This window comes from Mixophyes fleayi, chromosome 1 (genome assembly GCF_038048845.1).
Source record: "Mixophyes fleayi isolate aMixFle1 chromosome 1, aMixFle1.hap1, whole genome shotgun sequence".
NCBI classification, from domain to species: domain Eukaryota; kingdom Metazoa; phylum Chordata; class Amphibia; order Anura; family Limnodynastidae; genus Mixophyes; species Mixophyes fleayi.
The window spans coordinates 222,426,721-222,444,140 of NC_134402.1; the positions used below are offsets into that span (position 1 = coordinate 222,426,721).

General features: G+C 36.8%; 1 protein-coding gene across 2 annotated transcripts in view; it reads right to left on the reverse strand.

Moving 5' to 3' along the window:
- EFNA2 (ephrin A2) overlaps nucleotides 1-17,420 on the reverse strand; it is a 156,008-nt gene that overhangs the window by 16,654 nt on the left and 121,934 nt on the right. Inside the window, exon 2 of one of the 2 annotated variants that reach the window (XM_075205710.1) lies at nucleotides 745-833. The exons of the other annotated variant lie outside the window; for it this stretch is intronic. Within the exon in view, the coding sequence (XP_075061811.1) occupies nucleotides 745-788 (44 nt within the window). The 5' untranslated portion in view covers nucleotides 789-833. The remainder of the gene's footprint in view (nucleotides 1-744; nucleotides 834-17,420) is intronic. 2 annotated transcript variants of the gene reach the window in all.

Sequence of the window (17,420 nt, forward strand, 5' to 3'; positions counted from 1 at the left end):
CGCAAAAGAAAATATTCTAAATGAGCCCCAAGGTATAAAAAATGGTACTTGCTTTTTTGAACTCATTTACTTCAATTAATGTCTCATATAGTATTTTCCAATAATAGAGCATCTTTGCGTTATACTCAGGGAGAAAAAAGGTAACAATAAGACATGCTATTTCTCTCATTTGAAAAATGCAAACTACACAGGTCCCAATATCAGATATTCTTGCCGAGAAGTAATCTTAGGCTCAAGTGCGAGCTCAGCAATGTATTGTCATAAACCAGCTTTCCTGAAGATGCTCATTTCTGCTTACAGACAGCCCTAAGGAATTAATTTCACATGAATATTAGAAGCACCCATGTATCTCTATGAATATTTCATATATTTTACCTTTACAAACAGAGGGGTTAATTGTTTGGTTTTCCTCATTGCTCAATGAAGGTGAGAAGCAAAACAGTCTCAATCTCTTACATTTGTCTCCCAAGTGTATACCTATCCTTTTTTACAGGGATTAATTGAAATATCTTGTAAGATTTTCCATGCATGAATTTGACAAAATTTCTGTGTCCCCCTGTTAAATCCCAGAGCGGGATGTTGACGTTTTTTCACAGCAGGGCTTCCTCACCAATTAATTTGAGGTTTCTCCCCATTGCACTTCCAGTTGGATAAATCTGCCTCGCTGGCAGAGATGTGTCAGGCCTGTCGCAACAATTCTGTTTTGAGCCTCTGACAGGTAGAGAAGAAATCCACCCTAATTACCTGCAAAAACAATTGTTGACTACACACTGCAGCGGCTGGTACATTAGGATAAAATGTTTTGCTCAGGGCTCTTCTGAATGGATTCCAGCCTGAGACAATGAAAGAACAGAGAAGTTAATACAGATAACTCTGGTAGGAAATGGAAGTGTGTACATACTTTGAGAACTCGGGACATGTGTGCTGCCTTTGGGACAGGTAGCGTGGGTGTGTTTGTATGTAGCTGGAAGACATTGCTTAAATTTACTTGTCAAACCCTAGAGGAGCCCTTAAGGGATTTTGGTTCTCACAGAAATACTTTGTATGGGTACTTCTTTCTCCATTATGACTTCATTTTACTTTACAAAACACAGTTATGACTCTATAAAACCTATAGCTGTATCCTCCACATAGTCGGCTAAAGGGATTGTCCACTCTCGGGCAACTCCTTCTTAAATAAGCCTGCCACCCACATTTAGAGGATAGGAAGGGGTGGAAGAGCCAACTCACCCATATTTGTGCTCATTCTGCAGAGGAAAATTAGTACTTTGTAAGCCGTCCTTGTGATTTCAAAAAAGTTCTATGGAGTTTGAAGCATTATGGATGGACTGAGTCCTCCTGCTTCCAATTCAAGTAACAGGAGAGGACTATTCACTATAGTACCCAGAAGCGCCCCATCCTCCCAGAAATACTATTTACAATATAAAGAAATGTTGTATCATTGCCATATCTAAGACTAAACAAGCCCTTACACTGATATTTGCATAATTTGACATGCATTAACATACAACTTGTTGTGAAGAGATATATTTTTGCACCCACCTCTGAGCATGCATGAATATGTATGTCAATGTCTGTGATTTGCCTTGCTTGCTTGCTGCCAACCTGAGCTGATATTACATACATTGTTGCAAACTCAACACACCTCCTATGTGCTACAGAAATATAGTTTCTAATTACTGCGTACTAGAAGCTTTTTGGCTCTCCTCACTAATGAAATCACCTCTATCTTAGTACCAAAAGAAAGGGCATTTGTCAATCAAATGTATTCACATTTTTAACTTTCACTTATATGTTTTTTTCCAAGCCCAACTGTTTTTTAATATTTGCAATGTACGGAAGATGCTTATGCTGTCATGTCTTCCAAAGAGCTTTTACATTGCAAAACTTGCTTAACAAAACATTTGGAGGTGAAATCAAGAAATTACCATGTTTTTCCTGGAGAAAAATTATTTAAAACCATGCACCTGACGTACCAAAATCCAGGCTTATACAATCAGCTCTAATTAGTTTCAGAAGTAAAAATAATACTGTAATACTCAATTAGTAGAATAGGAAGGGTCATGGGACACCTTACAATTATGAGATACTCACCCACTGGCTGCAATCAGTAGATGACTGTGGCAGCTGTCCAATTAAATCTCTCAAAAAAAGTGTCATTGGAGTACTGAATTTCAAAGAGTTCTACCGCCTATAGCTATAGAAATGACTGCTGGTGAGGAACCCAGGTGTAAGTTACAATACCATAGGAGCACAGGAAAATCACCATTTACCTAGTTTGGGGGATGGTGTGTTATAGTATAATTATTACTTTGGATGTCTTTAAGGGGCCTACTTATCAAAGGGAGAAAATCCCTATCTCCAGCAAAAACTGCCTTTTTCTTCGGATATAGGGCTTGTATATAGTGCAAACTACCATGTTGTGTAAGAGAAAAGTGTTATCAAACACTTTTGGGCCTATTTATCAGGGGGCTTCGCTTTCTCTCTATCAAGGGCGCTAACACCAATGATAGCAGTGCTGTCGCCAGAGGTAACCCCTGACAGTGAGTTCTCCAGAAATAGCCTTCTCCACACTCAGCATTGGGGAGCCTATTTAACAAGGACCTCATTTCACTATCTCCTATAATTAATAAAAAAAATGCGTTAATTTAAAATAAAGCATTTTTTCCAATGGTAGCATTTTACAATACAACTTGTTTATATTTTTTTGTCTATTTTTTACAATTTTTTATATATATTTTTTAAACAAATGGAACTGCGTCTGCATGAAGCCGCTAGACAGGTCACGCATGCTCATATGCCTGGACTGCCTCACTGCTCCTGGACTGTATCGCTGGTGCAGCGGAGTACCTAGCAATATATCCTTTGTAAGTTGCAGCAATAAACATCCTTAGAAAATCACTGTTATGGCCACAGATTAATAAATAAGGGCTGAAATACCTTCCACTTATTGGTTTAATGTATTAGTGCTTAGCCACTAGCATAACATGTACAAAGCCAGTAAATTGTACTCTAACTGCCCAATGCATGGACAATCCCGTGCTCATTCAGAAACACTGATTTATTTCCATGCAAATATGCCATTTTGATCACATAACCAATTTCCTATTGGCAAAAGCATTGTCACTAGGATTCACAAATTGCTACGTTTGTGCTGTCCGTCACAAATGCCCCATCGCTTGGTAGAATCCCTAATACTGCAGAATGGTACAGCAAGGATTTATTTTAATAAAAACAGTGGGTAATGTTTTCGTGACTGCTGGGCTGGTCTAATTGATAGGCAAATATAAACAGGAAATGAATTAACTGCATTCAGTCTTCCAAATCTGTGCGCTCAATCCCCCTCATATATTCTGACTAGATTGACAGGCGTAAATGGTACGCCTGTTGTAATATGTTTGCAAGGGGAGACAAGTGCGAGAAGCTCTACGGGAACGCTTGTCAGTTGTCAGTCTCTTCTTAAACAACTGAAGACGAAACAATGACAGAACCCCCTCTGTGAAGTCAAAGGCCGGGTCACTGACACTTCAGCTGTAAAGCATGGGGAATAATTCATGAACATCTACAACACCACAAAGTCCTTCAGAATACACAGAGTGGTGAACTACGTAACGGCAACCACAGCGACCATGGAGGCCGTTTCCCATTGAGTTGTGTACAAAAATTCATTAAGTGAACACAGAACACAAGCAATTATTCATGCACCCACTTTGACACTGGAAGTGCACTGTATGATGGCAGTGATTGCAGATGGAACAAAAGAACTGAGCATGGTAATACCATACCATCCTTCATCACACAAAATTCCTCTGATCTCGGTTTTCAATATAAGTCTTAATTAAAGAATAACGGAAGATTTTAAGTATGGGTATTTTCAACGGATGACTGATAAAATCTGATATTAGTTTCACTCATGCGGCATCATTACGATTTTAAGAGCCACATCAAGCTAAAAATTCACACTAGTAATGTATCATTCACAAGTCAACTACTAGATAATACATATTTTTTTCAGTAACAAAAAAAATCAACATTTGATAGAATGGGCAACACAGGCAGCTCTGCCTAACATTGTACCCTTCACTATGCCTGGGAGCACTGCAGACAGGTGCTCCTCTATTTGGTAATGCCTGTACGCTAGGACATTACCGAGCTGTGGATTATCACCTCTCTGAAACATTTATGCCAAAAAGTTACTTGTCTCTCTCTTCCATGTGAAGAATTCATCCGTCTGATCTCTATTTAAATGGAGATTGCTCCAGCTAACAAAGAGAGTCCCACTGGGCCTGTAAGTGGCAATTCAGCGCGATGGGTAGGATCATATTGATGGCCCCTGGAAATGCAGCCTGATAGTGTGAGCAGATACTGCAGCATTTAATAGAGATGGGGAGACATTGGGAGAATGAAAGCAGATGCAACATTTAAAGACACAACGTACTAGAAATATATATGACTGTAAGCAGCCTGCCAAGGAAGAGCAAAATGCAAAAAGCTGCAATAGATACATTTACATTCTACGTCCAGAAACTATAACATTCCTGTTGCCTTAGGAATTAACCTGTAGAAATTTAAAATTATGAACCATTAATGGGAATAATATTTTATTATTTTTAGTTGGTACGCTCAAATACTTTTTCTAATCAACTGTGACTTTCTTGTTATATAAATCCGAATAATGATATCATTGCAGAATTTCCAAATCAACGCAGTTGCTTTTTTTCTTGTTGACTTTAAATTGGCACTTCTGTATAGTATACAGTATATACTTTATGATTTTCCGTGATTATTAAATAATTAGGATGCAATGGCAATGATAGGGTGATTTTTCACAGATCATGAAACACAAAATTACTGTTGGGTTTCTGTTAAATAACAAGAATAAACCAATAAATAAAATAATAGCCTTCCCAACAGTAATATTCTTGCCTCCTACAGGTGAACATCACACTCACAATGGTACCAACATTTGTATAACCATTACAGTATATTAGAATGTGTGGTTAATGCTGACACTATCCATATGTCTGACAGTATTCCATGCATACACTGTAACTTGTGATGCACCAGCCACAGTATGTCCAGGTAACAGTTCATAAGAATTCTCTCAGCGTGCTTCTCTGCTGTGTTTTCTGGCATTCCAAATACCTGCAGAAATATCAGTGGACAAGGTAACAAGGTGTAATAAAATATGAAAGCACCATGAATGTTTTCAAATGAATCTATGCAGATGTGTGATAAATCAGATTGTACTTAAAAGTGTTGTCAGTCCTGGGGCTTTGCTGCGGAAAGAGTGAGAGGCAGTGGCACACAGACTGGTACCAGAGCAGGAAGGGAGTTGCAATCAGCCTGGCAATATCTGAAATGAACCTCCCATCTCATTATTACCCTCATCAGCTCTCTGATCACACAGGGACAAACACTAATTAAGGGCATTCTTTTTTATCCTCACAATCCAGTCGTGCCAACCCTGCCCCTGGCAAGGTAACTTTTAAAATGTAAAATTAATACAAGAGAACAATTTACCGGGGCACTTTTTTTAAAAACTCCTCGCCATATTAAAGTCTAGGCAAAGAGCGAGGATTAGAAATAATTTGCATTTAAATCAAAAACTCAGAGCTCCTTGCAGACTGACAAATTTGTTAAATTACCCTTTATTAGATATTATAAATTGTACACATTGGGAAACAGATGAAAGCAGATAAAATGGGTGGTTGAGCAGTATATTTAGGCGGACATATTTACTCTGTAATTCGTGAAGTGGATCCTTTTTATCTTACAAGTGTTTTTTGGGGGTTTTTTTTTGCTTGTGTCCTTCAATACAAAAACAAACATATAAATTGTGCTATTAAACTAGGAAAACCAAACACAAATAATACATGGAATTGAACACATCCAGATAACAAGTAGAAATTGGAGAGTTCAACCTGATGAAAAAAAATCATAAATACAGGTTAGAGGCTGGAAAAAAAAACAGGTCTCCAGACAGAGATTTTGTACAACTGCATGTTCCTGCTCAAAGACAAATCACACAGATGACCGTAATAACGCTACAGTCACACTGTGCTTTCACTCACAGTAAGCACAAAAAGCATAGATCTGATGGACCCTTTAGTGTTTACTAGTGATCAGACATTATGTGCGTATGTACAGATCAGAAGTATTTTCATAGTGTGTATCCAGAGCATATCACCTTTGCCCTAAGACTTTTTCATTTCGTCTTCATGTTAAACATGAGATGAACATACAAAAAAAAACCTGAAATTTCTATGGCCTTTTGTTAAGGACCATTTAGCTGCCAGTCTCTTTTTTCCTGCTGCTGAATGAGTAATGCACATGTACAGCACTTTCAGCTTAGATAGGACTCTCTATCTCAAAGATCTCTTGTTTCCTCTACCAGTCCATTCATCTCCAGAGGAATGTGATACTGATGTCCCCTTGGATGGATTACTGATAGGATTCTCCCTGTGCATGTATTGTTTTTTATCATAGAGACACCATACACAGGCAGGCTGTTGTTAAACAGGAGGAATAGGGCAAGCCAACAAAGGACGCTCCCTTTGCGAAAAGAGAGGATGGTGTACTTCAACATGATATCACACAAGAAATCTTAAGCTTCACATAATGCTGTAGCAAAGGATGTTTGGTTTGTATTACTGACGCTAGTCAACAGTTTGGCTTCTTTTCTTCCTGTGGAGGTTGGCTGGTTTGGCTGCAGATAAAGGGTTAACATAGCAGTGTTCTGCTGTTTTAGAGCTGTTACTTCACTAAAAGACCCACAGTACAGGAAAAGCCTCGGCTCAGAAAATCAGGGGGTAAGGTACTGTTGCACCACAGAAGTTTAATTGAGCAGTATTGGTTTTGGATGGCTCACAAAATAAATAGAGCCCCCAGGACTGTGCAATAAAGTACAGTATGAACTATTGATTAAACGTCATCACAAATTACACCACTGGAGCCCCTCAGCTACTCCACAGATGACCTTAGTGATAGAGCCAGCATCAGCCTCTTTTACACATGCTAAAGAAATATTTTGTGTGGGATTTGATGTGTGTCCCTTGCTTCATTAAAGCTGTCAGCTCTCGGTGTGAAGATATATATCCGCGATCGCAGACACCTTGTAATTTGTTTAGGACCAAGTGCAACAGAATCCCTGCCTCTGGATGACAGGATGGGGACCCCCAGATGGGTATTTTCCCACTCCTTTGGGATCTGCTCTTTGAAATGAAATGATCAATATTATAAATAGACCTATGAGACCGAAGGAAATGGATTGTGACCAGTACAAGATATGCTGAGTTAGGGAACCTATACGTGGAGCAATACAAGGAAATAGAGGATTTAGAATGACAGCTGCTTCACTAGTTACCAGACATGTCTGTCTAAGTGCATGTCTGTGACGTTGAATAAATCCTGTGAATTTCCTTGAAAGAATAAAATCCAAAAAGCCCTATTTTCTTTTTGTTATTATTGTTCAGGCCACGGTCCCTCTACAGTACATCCCCACAACACACATCTCCTAACACTATCCATTCCCTTGAGTTGAGACATCATTGTTAAACTGCAGTGTCTGCTTAATAAGAGTCTTTCCAAAAGATAAATGGGAAAAGTGCCCTTGCGAGGAGACCCAGATTACCACAGAAAAAGAGGATTACAGGTACTCACAGGCCAAGGGTTACACAGACTGAGAAATCAGGAGAACAGTTTGAGTGCCAAGACTACAGTTTAAAACTCAGAAGATGGCCTCATGCCCAGTTTAAGCTTAGATGGACTAAAATATCTTCATATTCCTGAAGTCCAAAATGCTGTATGAGGTTGTACATTCAACAGGTATAATCAATGCACTTAGACATATGAGTACTACAAGAAGATATTTTGAATGGTCCTTTTGCTTGCAATTTTTATGCCAAGCCACACTACATACATATACAAACATCTATTTTTTACAGAGAATGCGCATAATAGTACATTTAAAGTTTTAGTTTATATTTTCGAGGACTCGGTGTGGCGTCCTTCATACTCATACACAAATATGCATCAAGAGCATGCTTAGATGCTTCTGGTAACATGCTATTTATCTCAGTGAGGCCCTGCGGAAGGTAGCACTCCCAGAGCTGGATCTAATCAGCCAGTACCATTGTCCACAAGACAAGGTGTAATTACAGAGCACTTTGGAGAACATCTCTGTCACAGGTTCAGAAATACCACGCCATTTAGCAATTTTACACCCACCGCCCTCCTCCCAAGAAAACATGGCCATAATTTCACTTGTGTAGCAATTTAAATATTATTTGCTTTCTCTCCACCTATTTGCAGCCCACTTATGACTCTGAATTCCTTTCTGCTCTAACACATTGTTTTACTTTATAATTGACTTACTGTTTATTGATTCTACAACCACAAAAAGTAATTCATTGCCAGGACAAATATGTACAAAACCTGTTCTGCTGTCCACTGCCTATTTCAATAAATTTACATTTTAGAGATGTTCTCTGCATTTCAAAAACATAATACTGCAAAAATATTTTTTAAAAAGGAAGCTAAAGATGTACATATATCCCATTAATAATGGGATTTTTCAGTTATTATATTGTAAATAGTATATATTTCCCAACGTCAAAAGTTATATATGTAATAATAACTAACTTTAGATTTCATTTAGAACGCCATTTTACCAGTTTGACATGACATTGATTGCCCATTCATTAAGTGGTGATCTTTCTGCCCTCCGAGAGAAAAAAGCAGTCTTCTATAGTATATGGTAACCTTAGCAGTGGTGGAATAATTTACTGGACCTAGCACTAGATTTTTACAACATACATTTCACAATGAGTTGACCAAATTAAAAATGTTGAACATCACCAATTATATAATACGCAAGTGATGTTAATATATGTATGAACTCCTGTCAATAATATCTGAATAAACAATTCTGATGTTATTTCTTATTATCGGTGAGCTCTGGTGTCATCACTTTAATGTTCATTTGGAAATTTTGAAATAGTGCATGCCCTACTATAAATTATTATATGTCCTCAGATATCTGTGACCTGTGACCTTGTGTTTTTATAGGATCACAGAACTCCTCAGTGATTTACGTATTAACTCATGTATTCCAGGGGATCTTAACCTAATGCTCTGGAACCAAAACTCCAGATCCATTCTTGGTGCATTGCCAGCAACCTTGTTTTGCTATATTTTGTATATATATATATATATATATATATATATATATATATATATATATATAAAAAAAAAATATATATATATATATATGTGTATATATATATATATATATATATATATATATATATATATATATATATAGTTAGATATATGTATGTATTCACTTTTCTCTACAAATTTATATATATACATATATAAATATATATTTATATATATATATATATATAGGGAGAGAGAGAGCGAGAGAAATACATATATATATATATATATATATATATATATATATATATATACATACAATCAAAAGGAAATGTGTTATTAATTCTAATTCAGAGCTGACTCCATAGTTGATCTTGGCTCCAGTCAAAAAATATTCACAGATCCCTACAAAACCCCAAAAAACTCTAAAAAGGCTGGAAAGTTTATTTACAATTTATTTCTGTAGGGTTTGCAGTTACCGTGGTGAGATTATTAAGCAAAATTAACAGAACAAATATTAAAAAAAGGCATGCACACATATAGATGATAAAACAGATGCATATGATTTAAGAAACATTCTTCCACTATTCATTTACAATAGCTGTAGACTTGTTTTTACATTTTTGATGGAAATGATAATCTGTCCATTCTTCCATACATTCATGTTGTAAATTAAAATGAGGTTACATTATTTTACAAGATTGATATGGCAAACTCTCTCAATTGATCCGTAGGCTTGTTTATAAGTACGTGTAAGCACTCTTTAAAATCTAAACTTTTAAGGGATTTTATTTTTCATTAAAATGCAATTCGGTAGGTATCTCCAAATTTACCCAAAATTTGGGGGTTTTTTTTCACTCCACGGCCAGTTTCTTGGTTTACAGCACAGATGCCCTACATATGGTAACTGCAGTCAAATATTACAGCATAAATACTGTAATTTACAGTCATTTTAAGTCAAACATCCAAAATACTGGACACCACATGAATAGAAAGCAGCACGTTCTGGAGCTCCAGATAAAAACAGGTGGATTTTGAAAGAGAACACAGTTTGGCAGCTGTGTACGCAGTAGGTACTGGAAGAAAGATTATAACCGCAATAAGCTCAGCCATGGAAAGACCGGTCACTGTGCTATGAAATGGAAGGACATGAATAACAATAGCCGGTAGAGAGGACGCACCCAAAAAGCTCAGCTCTCACACTGCTCCGTGCATGGAGGATTTGAGTGAGTGCCAGAATGCTGCCACTCACATTGCAAACAATACCTGTAATGTGATATCCGATAGAAGGGCGAAGAGGCTTTACACACAAGACTAGCCGGCACCAAATACTAGCATCAGCCAATAAATACTATTTTCTTTCTTATATATGAAATGCGGATATTTATTTTTAAAAAAAAGTCGCCGGGTAAAACATGTGCAGACAGAATTGTGCCAGAAAATTCACTTGTTTTCCACAAGACATATAAAACAATACTATACCTATTCTATAGGTTTATCACAGCCAAGTTTTTAAAATCTCTTGTTAAACGTCTGGTCCTGACTACCGTTATTTGTGCTCTTGTTTTCCACAGTAAAGGTGGAGCAATTTTGTAACTGATTGTATAGTGCGACAAAAATGTTGCTGCAGTATAAGAAAATTAGGATGATAGAAATAATAGAAAAAATGAGTCTAATAAAACAAATTATGGTACAATTACCAGCAAAAGCAAAGAGACAAATATGTGTTCATTTATTGATGCATGTAGAGTGAAACATTCTCTGTGCATATTTACTTGAGATGTTATTGTTTTTTATTTTTTTATATAAATAATGCTCTATTTGTCTAATATGCCATAACATTTCATGTAAAATTGTCGCAATTGTCCTATAACCAGGCTTAGTTATAAAGCACATGGAAATTTTGTGGCAACAAAATGCAGGGGTTTTGACACCAAAGTAATCTATGTAAAAAAATATTTTAAAGACACACTGACTATAGAAGTTGCTGCAAGATGCTGCATTTTACCATGCTATGGTACAAAAGAGCTGTCCAGGTTAATTTAATGAGAAGTCCTTTGACCAAGAGGCACCGCAGTATTTGTTGCTGCATTTTTACACCACATCAACGTTGTTGATTTTTTCACAACTTTTGCCACAAAATTTCTGTGTCATATGTCATTGTGCTTAATTTTTTTTGGAGAAAAGTGGCTACAAGTAATGCACTCTCATTTACAACATGGGCCTGAATCATATTGTATAAAAACACACTGCACATGCCCAGGAACGAACTACACACCAGAGAAGACAGCAACGTCCACTTCATCTTCGAGCACAAAGGACCCTACGATTTCAGGGGCAGAATGGGGAGGGGACTGGGCATATGTAAGTAATCAATGTACAGTAAGGGAGTCCCAAAGTCAAGCGTACGCAGCAGCGTCGGACTCAAGCTTTGGGCATCTCAGCGGTATGTGATTTTCAGTCATATCACTTGCACCACCAACAGGTCTGATGTAAGTGCAGATTACCAGTGATGACAGCTGTGTATATATGCTAGAACATCTGTATGCCATCAATTGAAACTGAAAACAATTATATTCTGTACAGTAGACATTAATAACATCCTAATAAATGTATTTTATGGAGGGGAACGCCCACTTTTTTATTTTTTAATGTTTGTTTCATTAATGACTGCATTATTAACAGACTTTAATTGAATAGTTCTTTTGTGACTTTATATTCCATATATGTATTGAACGTATCTTGTCTGTTACAGCAGAGTGGACCTAGACTCGTTCTCATCAACAGACGTATCTTCACATCAGCTCCTTGCTGATTACGGACATGAGTATACCCAATGTACATGCATTGTTTTTTTAAACAAATGCACATTGCGTTCTTTTTGTCTTTCTTAATGAATGAGGCCCCATGTCTTTTTTGGGACATGCCTGTGACTACTCTCAAATACAAAATACAGTAGTATATTTGGATATGAAACAGATCACCTGAAGCCTTTATAAAATAAGCTACATAATTGAACAGTTTACACTGTTTCGTCCATAAAAAAGTGCTAACATTAGTAAATAGCAAAAATTAATGTAAATGAACAAAAATATTGCACTAATATATTATGGCAAAGCAAATGTGATAATGTTATGGAAATGTTAAAAGAAATGCGTATAAATATAATACTGATTTTTACACAGTCCTTTTAGGTGCAAATACCATTAAATAACAGCCTTTTTTATTTTACATTTATGCGCAGAATTATTAACTGAAAAGTCAGAATTATAACTAGTTTTTGTGCTACAGAAGGCCGAGGCACACTTGGGATATAATATGTTGTAATATTAAGTTTTTAGATGTAAGCACCTTCATAATTTGCCTTCAAACGAGATAGATTACTTTAGCATGCTGCATTCAGGCAAATGGGAACTTCCTGTATGTAAAGTGATCTGAAATTGTAAACAACTGCGATGTTTGTGAAGCTCTTCCATGCAAATGTAGCTTATTTAAAAAAAAATACTTTATTTTAATAGAATATGTAAATTTTAGTGAATAGACCTTTTTTTTTTCAATTTGGCAGCTTAAGAGCTTTTTCGAGTCCTATATAGTCTTTCAGTGTAGGATGGTTCAACAGATGTGCCCTTAGCCTTTACCGACTTGTTGTTTTTCTACTACCTTAAGGCAGAGGTTCAGTGAACTTTATAGCGCAAAGTAGCAAACCACTATCCAGTATTCCTGGGAATTTGTCCTGACTTTACTCTCTCACCTGCAGATGGAGGGAGCAGATATAATACTTCTCAGGCACTGGGAGGGTTAATACCTTGGCCTTTGCTTTCCTGACAGAGATGAATGGAGCTTCACCACATTTCACTCCAATGGGATGTTGAACTTGACAATTGACTACTCAGAGCTTTCAGCTCCGTCAGCTACTATTAAGGCTCCGATCCCAGTTAATTGGGTGCTTCATTAGGGGCATTCGCTACTGCAAGCTCCATCTGACAACCTGAGCATCTCTTTCTCAGCTCTCTTGTAAAGAGGACACAGACAAGCACCTGATTCTTCTAATTTCTTCTTCACTCTCTCCCCTATGCTCTCCTCTAAGTCGTGTTCCTCTTAGAACTGCTGATTCTGTTTCCTATACTTGAGCCTGACAAACGAAGATTCCCTGTGGGGTCAGGAGAAGGCTCCTGGTATTCCTCATTTACGAGAAATTAACCCCCCCTGTGCACACATCCATATACTGTCATCCTGCCACGTTACACTGTGTCACCTGCTGGACTCAGTCCTGAGAAGCCCCCTGATGGGCACTTTTGCCTGGCTAGTTTACTTGTTTTTGGATCTGATCCAGGGATGAAGCCGTTTAACCATCAGGGGGCTTCTCCTTCCTTTGTTTCTTTCTTTTTCTGTTTTTGTGTATGCAATCATAGGGAAATTGCACAGGGGAAAGAGTCTTCTAACCTCCACTATTTCTATCTTTTCTAGTTGCATTGTTCTGCATGCCTTAGTCTTAATTGATTTCTGCAAGCTCAAATAAAAGCCTGTGTCTATTATTTGCACAATTGTAACCACTACTCCCCTCCTCAAATGTATATCTTTAAACAAACATTACCATTCTTTCCATACTGAAGATCTGGAGGCATATAGGTTCTAAGTATGGCAAAATATGTCTGGAGAATACCTTAGGCCAAGGATTAATCAGTACAGAATATTTAGTTGAAATGATTAACCTTTGAATGAAAATTCTAGCCCTAAAATGCAAAACTAGCGAGCCTAGAGAAGTGATACCGTGGGGAGACGCTTACCCAGAGGAGTGGGAATCAGAGTGTAAGCAGCAGGGTGCTAGATTTTGTAAGTAGCAGAGAAATATTCAGAGAGGAGTGGGACTGCACAGAGATGTGTAACTGGGTAGGGGGTGGGGGTTGGTAGGAATCTTAAAGAAAGCCTGGAATAAACCCTTTGGGGACCCTCCATACACAGCCATGTAAATTATTTAATTTTGCCAAACTGCTGCACCTTTCTGCATCATTAATGCCTCCTTTTGATCTGTAGTAATGATGTTCCCCGAGTGCTGAATTTGAATTTAGCTCGGTGTTAGTGAATCAGCTAATTAAAAAAAACAGAGGTTTAAAATAAAAGACAGACAAAAATTTTTTGTGTAAGGCAAAAAATCCTGTTTTTTTTTTTTTACATACATCTATCTATCTATCTATCCATATACATATATATATATATATATATATATATATATATATATATGTGTGTGTGTATATATATATATATATATATATATATATATATATATATATATGTATATATCTAATCCATCTATATATATATATATATATATATATATATATATATATATATATGATCTATATACACACATATGTATATATATAGATATTTTTATATATATATATATATATATATATATATATATATATATATATATATATACCAGTCTACTATTAGTTGCTCACGTCTTAAAAGATGTTTCGCACTCGGAAGAGGAACACGTGTTGTTAGGTGAGCTGTGCTCAGGTTGACAGCAAGGTCACGTTTGAGGGACCCATTAAATGTATTTGTGTCAGATCAAAACAACAACTTTAATATATATTTATTTCACCTGTGAACTCAATTTCTATCTCTTGGACAACAGTGTCCAGCCATGTGGAAAGATTGTGAGTGATCCTAGTGCTGTGAAGTAAGTTTGGAGCTGCAAGGGCTGTACTGCAGCTAAATATCATTCCGTATTGATGTTATCCAAGCCTGGAGAAATCCACTAACCCTGCCGGCCTGATCTGCACCTGATCTATACAAAAAACTATTGAACATCCCAGTCTCAACTTCCATTAATCATTCTGGGTTTCTAAAGTCACCTACTCTTCACACCACTTTGCTTCCTGTCCACATCTTATCCAAACAGTTTATCGATTTGTATCATATAAAAAAGACGTCATTAATAAAAAGAAGGGGTTTGTGACAGTTTGAAAACTAGCCCAATCTGCACCTTTTTTTCTAATCTTCAACTTATATCAGTTAGACAAACCTTGAAGCAACATACCATGAGAAATATGTGTAAAATAATGAAATTGTGCCTTAGAACTTGGATTAATATATCTCTATAATATAGTCTCTAAGTCACAATAATAACAAATATAAGTGTTGCGAAATGTATGTAATGTTTGAGATGCAAGTCCTAAAGCCACTGGGTATTATATCTGCTATATAACAGGGCAAATGATAATTGCATAAAATATGAGAGGGAAAAACATATTTTAACATAGAATTATACCAACAAAAAAGGTGAAGTACAAGCTTTTCCTTTCTAGGAAATAAGTGTACAGTAGTGCTTGTTCCACCAGCATCTTTGCTATAATCAAACATATATTAGCTGTTTATATTTTATTATTACTCTAAGTCATGACATTAAATATAGATTTCCCATGTTATATTGGTCTGTATTGCCCAAACTTTATGTAAATGAGTATAATATAGATGCACACTTGTGCACTATTAAACAGTGTCATCCACAGGAGATGATGGAGACCATTATTGAGCTTAAGCCCACAAAAAAGACTTTGAGTGAATACCAACAACCTGATCGTCATGAGAGTTCTAGGAGTCTATTTATCAAGACCCTACGATAGTGTACCACCGCTTTCCATGATAAATAGGCTTCCCCATGCAAAGGCCATCGCTGGTGATAGCCGTTGATACTCTTCAATGGTCTGGGGGGCGTTGATAACAAAAAAATGCTGTAATTCCAGTGAAAACTCCCATTTTTGACAGATGTGGGGCTTTTCACCTATTGATAAATAATATACCCCTAAGACATTTGAAAGAATGTTGAATCGGGGTAGATTTTAACCAAGTAAGTGAAAACAGTGATTGCCTAAAGACTGGAAGTGCCAATAAGCACCCACAACATGTACTCGTCTGGTTATTATTTGCATTAAGAAGAACAGGAATAAATTAAGCCTCAGGTTAAAATGAGATTATATGCTTCAGTCTAGCATCACATAGCACAAATTTTTCCTTGGAATGTTCCTTTTCATGCAATTGTGCTCATTACACACCTCCCAACTTTCCCAGTTTAGGCGGGTTAGTCCCAATTGTGGGTGACTGTCCAAATTGTGGGTGACTGTCCCACCGTGCTGGTAGCCACAATGTTTGTCCTGCCTGTGAGGAATGTTGGGAGATGGGACCTGCTCTGAATGGGTTCAGGCAGCAATGGAGAGTTGTCTCCAGCAGAGCAGAGGGATCATCGGAGCAAAAGCGATTTGAAAGAACTAGACGAGCCCCCAGGGATGTGGTCACATCCATATTAATGAAACCAAGCCCCTAACATGGCACCACCACACCCCTTTTGTCAGTAAATTGGAGGAATCCCAATTTAGTATGTTTAAATATTTGGAGGTATGCCTGTTATCCATCCCAAATTATCATGACCTAAGATAGAGGTAATGTGAACTGATTATAAGATTACCCTAATTTCATACATATTTGTTATGCTCATTTGCTAATTTACATCAGAAAGCATGGGTCAATAGAAAAACATATATATATATTTCCAATTATCAAAAAAGCACTATATTAATACAGGACATGAAAGCCATCTGCATTGTAAACAAACTATGAGTGCCTTCTCAAGCCTGTTTAGTAAATGTAGCCTAAACACAACCTGTCTCCAAGTGTTTACTTATGGATAGTTAGAAAATGATGGAACACAAACAGACTGCACACCTTATGACTGCACACACACATATACACTCTATAATTCCTCCATGTAGTATGAGTTAAAATGTTTGAACCTCCTAGGTTCAAATATTGTAACAACAATGAAGGTTATGAACTGCAAATATGGAAATATATTGAAGAAAATCCCTTAAGGAGTGCACCTTATTCAGGAAAAATGACTAGACTTAGACATGGACCCTACTTCATGTGATGAACCTGAAAAAAGGGGGCACCCCCTCCAGAACGTTGTGTGAATAAAGTACACTGTTTGGGGAGTGCTCTTCAATACAATCTGAGTACCGTTTGTGAACTTCCTTGTTGTTGCTGTTAGAAAATGATATCAGATGTTCAAGCAGTAACTTCAAAATAAAACATAATAAACATATATATTTTCTAAAGTTATATAGACATGCATTTGTGTATATAAATTATGTTTATAAAATATAATACTATCCATAATCGTAACAAGTATTTAGTGGATTCCTGTCATGCTCGCACAAGGTCAGAATAACAGTCTCAAAAGCACTGATGTA